Consider the following 5,966-nt stretch of genomic DNA (forward strand, 5'->3'; position numbering starts at 1 on the left):
TGTCACCCTTGGTAGAGTGCCATGGCATCACAGCTCACAGCAACCTCAAAATTTTGGGCTTAAACAATTCTCTTGCCTCAGCCTCCCAAGTAGCTGGGACTACGGGTGCGCAACACAACATTGGGCTATTTTTTGTTGCAATTGTCATTGTTGTTTAACAGGCCTGGGCTGGTTTGGAACCCGCCATCTCCCAGTTTATGTGGCCCTACCCACTGAGCTATGGGTGCCAGGTTTTCTCTTGGTTCTTTAAAAAAAAACAAACAAACAAAGATTAACCTGCCTTGTCCTGCCATTGCATATTTCCCAGTGTGGACATTTAGGTTTCTTATTGCAATTTTTTTCTTTACCAAAATCAGGGCTTTTTGTTTTTTGTTTTTGCCACATTAGCTCATACTAGGATCCACTTTCAGATAGCTGTTAAGATTTGCAGAAAAATCTGAAATCTAACCAAAGTGTCTTCAACAGTGGTAGAAACACTGTATTGAGGAAATATATTGAGCTTAAAATGCCACATATAATTTGGTGAAAGTAGTTTTTCTTAACTGTGCAATGAATGCCAGCATCTAAGTGATACCATTACACGAAGAGCTATTTTAGAAATTGAATGCTGTTCAGGGAAAGGCTTTACTAATAGATTTGGAAGTAAGGGTTTAAATCAATGAAATGACAAAAGTAACAGATCAATGCTAACCACCAATTAAAGTAATCGTAATTGCATTAATACTCTGGGTGCAGCCATATAACTCCCGTGCATGATTTTAGGAAAGTTAATAAACTATTTTGAGTTCATTTTCTTAAATTATAAAAATAATGGTTATGTTACTTCATGTATGTAAAAAATATCCCGGAACTTGGACTTGCAAGATGACCACCCCCATTGGTTTCCATCTTTGGTACTGAAGTTGCATAATTTTTCAGAAACTAACTTGTTTAAGAGTGATTTGGTTAAGAGGTATTTTACATATTTGGTACCTTAGAAGAATTTAACTCTGTAAAGCACAAAATTGTTGCGTGGTTAAGATGATTGCTTTAAATGCTGATTGTATGCAGGCTGCAGAGACTGCAAGTCTGGAAGAGCAGCTGCAAGGATGGGGAGAAGTGATGCTGATGACAGATAAAGTCCTCCGATGGGAAAGAGCCTGGTTTCCACCTGCCATCATGGGTGTGGTTTCTTTGGTGTTTCTGTAAGTGAGCTATTAGATTGACTGGGGGTGGGGCTGGGTTTTTTTTTTTTTTTTAATTTTCATTCCACCTGAGATCAGAGATCTGTTTGTTTTTGTTTTGTGCTTGTTATTGATAAAGGCTCAAGTGATACATAACCTCCATTTAAATGGAAACACCTTTAGTCTTTGGTAATACATAATCCATAAAGAATGCATTTTCTTACAAGTAATTCTCCTGGTTTCTAGACTCTGTAGTACTTACGTAAACTTGGTAACCTAATACAGTTGAGTAAATCAGTGACTCTCAAAACTTCTTAGCCTTGAGATTACACAGTTAAAAAGTATTGAGGACCTCAAAGAGCTTTTATGTATTAATATTTATTAATATTTACATTGACTGTTGCAGCTGTGGTATCTACATGTTATAAAGCCTCTGGGAAACGACCTGGGGGAAAATTAGAAAATGGGAAACATGTTTAAGAACATGTTTAAGAACTTAAAACATGTTTAAGTGAATAGTTAAATATCTTTAACTAGGAATAATGATTACGTTTTTCTAATCTTTATTTTTTTGACAGGATTATCTACTATCTAGATCCATCTGTTCTGTCAGGTGTTTCCTGTTTTGTTATGTTTCTGTGCTTGGCTGATTACCTTGTTCCCATTCTAGCGCCTAGAATTTTTGGCTCCAATAAATGGTGAGTGGCATAATGATTTGGCAGTCTAATTCTGCGTAGTTACTGAACCGGGTGGCTGGGATTAGTATGCTGCAATGAAGTGTAGATAATTGTAGCCATCAGACACCTAGGGGTTAAATTTATGGCTTCTATGTGAAGAATTCCATGCTTGCTTCAGATATAAATCATGAATTTATGCTATTCATATTTCTTTATTTTTTTTTTTTGAGACAGAGTCTTACTTTGTCACCCTTGGTAGAGTTCCGTGGCATCACAGCTCACAGCAACCTCCAGCTCTTGATTCTCTTTCCTCAACCTCCCGAGTAGCTGGGACTACAGGCGCCCACCACAACGCCTGGCTACTTTTTTGCTGCAGTTTGGCTGGGACCAGGTTTGAACCCACCACTCTCAGTATATGGGGCTGGCGCCCTACTCACTGAGCCACAGGGGCTGCCCAGCTATTCATATTTCTACAGTTTTTTTATGGTTAACCATTTATTTTGACCTTTTATTTTCTAACTAGACTTTTTTTTTTTCAGACAGTCTCACTATGTTACCCTCAGTAGAGTGCAATAGTGTCACAGCTCACAGCAACCTCCAACTCTTGGGCTTAAGCAATTTTCTTGCCTCAGCCTCCCAAGTAGCTGGGACTACAGGTAACTGCCCAGCTACTTTTTTTTTTGTAGTTGTCATTGTTTGGCAGGCCTGACCTGGGTTTGAACACACCAAGCCCAGGGTATGTGGCTGGTGCCCTAACCACTTAGCTATAGGCGCCAAGCCTCTAATTAGACTTTTCTGTTGAAGTGAGATTGTTTAAAGGTAATGTTTTAACAAGAATTATAGAAGTTATAGTGGGTTTTTTATATGTACATTTGTATTTTTACATTTCCATTGATAAGATAGTATAATATTAATTTCACAAATTTTTGAATGAATATAAAAATAGTAACTGGTGGGTTTTTATCCACATTCATTTAGCAACTATGTATTAAATGTTAATAATACTTATGTCAAGCACTGTTCTAGGTACGGTGAAATATTTTTACTTTTTTTTCATTTTCTTTCTTTATTTTATTGAATGGTAACTGTGTACATTAAATATTTTGAATTTTAAGATGTTTTGTTTTTAGCCTCAGCAAGACAGTGAGATATCGCTATACAAATTAAGTATTAAAAAATTAGCTGGGCTTGGTGTCATGTGCTAGTCCTAGCTACTTGGGAAACTGAGGTGGTTGGATCACCTTGGGTGACAGGGCACTGAAGAAGTACACTGTCTCTTCAAAAGGAAAAAAAAGATTCCCTGGGGCAGTGCCTGTGGCTCAAAGGAGTAGGGCCTGGCCCCACATACTGAAGGTGGCGGGTTTAATCCCCGCCCTGGTCAAAAACTGCAAAAAAAAAAAAAGATTCCCTTGTGTTAAAGGCTGAGGTGTTAGTGGTAGATAACCAAATGCTTCAGAGTAGGATCAAACTGTGTTATGTATGTTTCTTATTGATTCTGTTTATAGTGACCATTCTTTAAATGGTTGTTAATGAATTCCTAAAGTTTAGTTAAGTAGCCCAAAATACTAATGAAAATATTTTAACTTCCCTCTGACGTGTTGAATTTCTCACTTTTGATTCAGATTAGCTAGACTAGTAAGAAGCCAAATGTTGGAATAGATTTTTTTTTTTTGGGAGATAAGAGTATCACTTTGTCACCCTTGGTAGAGTGCTGTGGCATCATTGTAGCTCACAGCAACCTCAAACTCTTGGGCTTAAGTGATCCTCTTATGTTAGCCTCCCAAGTAGCTGGGAGTATAGGCGCCTGCCACAATGCCTGGCTTTTTTTTTTTTTTTTTTTTTTTTTTTAAAAGAGATGGGGGTCTTGCTTCTGCTCAGGCTGGTCTGGAACTTCTGAGCTCAGACAATCCACCCACCTTGGCCTTCCAGAGTGCTAGGATTACAGGCGTGAGCCACCACGCCTGGCCTTGGAATAGATTTTTTCCTTACCGGCTACTGTTCCACTTTGGTTTTTTGTTTGTTTGTTTGTTATTTAGAGACAGAGTGTTACTTTATTGCCCTCGGTAGAGTGCTGTGGCGTCACAGCTCTCAGCAACCTCTAACTCCTGGGCTTAGGTGATTCTCCTACCTCAGCATCCCAAGTAGCTGGGACTAGAGGTGCCTGCCACAATCCCCGGCTATTTTTTGTTGCAGTTTGGCTGGGGCTGGGTTCAAACCCCCTTCCCTCAGTATATGGGGCCAGTGCCCTACCCACTGAGCCACAGGCACCGCCCTACTATTCTACTTTGGTTGTTTATTTTAATTTGATTAGGATTCAATACTTGTGCCTTTTGTTTTTTATTTCCCATATAATGGCAAATCATAAAATAATTCTGTAAAAATAAGAATTTTAAATGTGTACTTTATGGATTTTAAGAATAAATTCACATATGTGGGGGGAGTTTTAAATAATGGGATAATTAACCACGTTTGTTCAAGATGTTTCCCTCTCAACAGAAGGGATTAATGTTAGGAACTATCTTTTGAATCATTTTTCACTTGTAGTAATGAGTTAATACTGTTGTGTTTTGGGCAAGGGTGGGACTGTGCAGTGTAACAAATTTAACAAAGGGGAGCGACCACTGGCCTTGACTTTGTTAGCCAGATGACATTCTAATCAGCAAATTCATAATTCCTGGAGGAAAGTTTTCAGAAATAAGCCTGATAGTTCATGATATGTGACTCGATTAGAGCACATTTTCTGATCTCAGGGAAGAAAGAACACAATGTTGCTTAGCCACAATCTAACCTTGATCATGGGCACAATGTAAGGTCTAATTGTTTATAGAATAAAGTTCCAGGGCTCAGCAGAAATCCTCTTACTTATCTTGTCACTGCAGTTTTTTAGAGAGGAGGACTGGAAGTCAGAAGGCAACGCGTTCCTCAGCATAGGCCTACTTCATTATAGGAAAGACAATAGAAAAGCAATTTTATTTTTCATCAGAAAAACCTTATAAAGGGTTTGGGGGGGCGGAGGGTTGTTGGATATTTACTGTTGTCCTGGTTTTTGATTATATAGGGTGGCCATAAAGTTCATGAGCAATTTGAATAGTTACAACTTTATGGCCACCGTGTATTTTTCCTCACTGGGGCTAAATTATGAAGAATTTGGATTTGAGCTATTTATTGCCTCTGTGGCATTAACATATGAAGCCCAGTGAAGGTATTATGCTTTGGATGTTACTAGTTATCTTTTTTTTTTTTTTTTTGCACCAGAATGTTTATTGCAGGCCAATTCATAATTGTTATCTTTTTCTTTTTTTTTTGTTTTACATATACATTAGTAGTTATTATCGTACTGAAGAATGCTCACATACAACCATTTGGTGGGAGTCTGACAGGCTGCAGTGCAGGATTTGTTGAATCTGAAAAATAGGAATGACAAAATCAAACTTGGGCTAATTTCTGCATGGCCCATGGAAAACTTGAGTCTTTTGTTATTATCCATAACCAAGTATGACTTCAGAGCCTTAGATTAGCATTTTTTAAAATACTTAAAAATATCAGCACAGCGCCTGTAGCTCCAGCAGCTAGGGGGCCAGCCACATACACCAGAGCTGGTGGGTTCGAACCCAGCCTGGGCCTGCCAAACAACAATGACAACTATGATCAGGGTGGCGCCTGTGGTTCAAAGGAGTAGGGCACCAGCCCCATATACGGAGGGGGTGGGTTTAAACTTGGTCCTGGCCAAAAACTACAAAAAAAAAAAAAGACAACTACAATCAAAAAATAGCTGGGCATTATGGCGGGGGCCTGTAATTGGGTGGCTGAAGCAAGAGAATCACTTAAGCCCAAGAGTTTGAGGGTGCTGTGAGCTGTGATGCCACAGCACTCTACCCAGGGCCACAGCTTGAGACTCTGTCTCAAAAAAAAAACGATTAAAAAAAGATAATAATTAAAAATATCTATACATACACAATTCTTTAAGTAAAAATTTAGGCCTGTGCTACAAAAGGTTTCTTTTTTTTTTAGAGACAGAGTCTTACTTTATTGCCTTAGTTAGAGTGCTGTGGTGTCACAGCTCACAGCAACCTCCAACTCCTGGGCTTAGGTGATTCTCTTGCCTCAGCCTCCTGAGTAGCTAGGA

General features: G+C 38.8%; 1 protein-coding gene across 1 annotated transcript in view; it reads left to right on the top strand.

Moving 5' to 3' along the window:
- Positions 1–5,966, top strand: part of ARL6IP1 (ADP ribosylation factor like GTPase 6 interacting protein 1) — a 12,377-nt gene that overhangs the window by 1,704 nt on the left and 4,707 nt on the right. Inside the window, exons 2-3 of the mRNA XM_012805730.2 lie at positions 1,051–1,184; positions 1,742–1,861. Coding sequence (XP_012661184.1) covers positions 1,051–1,184; positions 1,742–1,861 — 254 coding nt within the window. The remainder of the gene's footprint in view (positions 1–1,050; positions 1,185–1,741; positions 1,862–5,966) is intronic.

Source organism: Otolemur garnettii, unplaced genomic scaffold (assembly GCF_000181295.1).
Source record: "Otolemur garnettii isolate 467f Iridium unplaced genomic scaffold, OtoGar3 scaffold00044, whole genome shotgun sequence".
Taxonomy (NCBI): domain Eukaryota; kingdom Metazoa; phylum Chordata; class Mammalia; order Primates; family Galagidae; genus Otolemur; species Otolemur garnettii.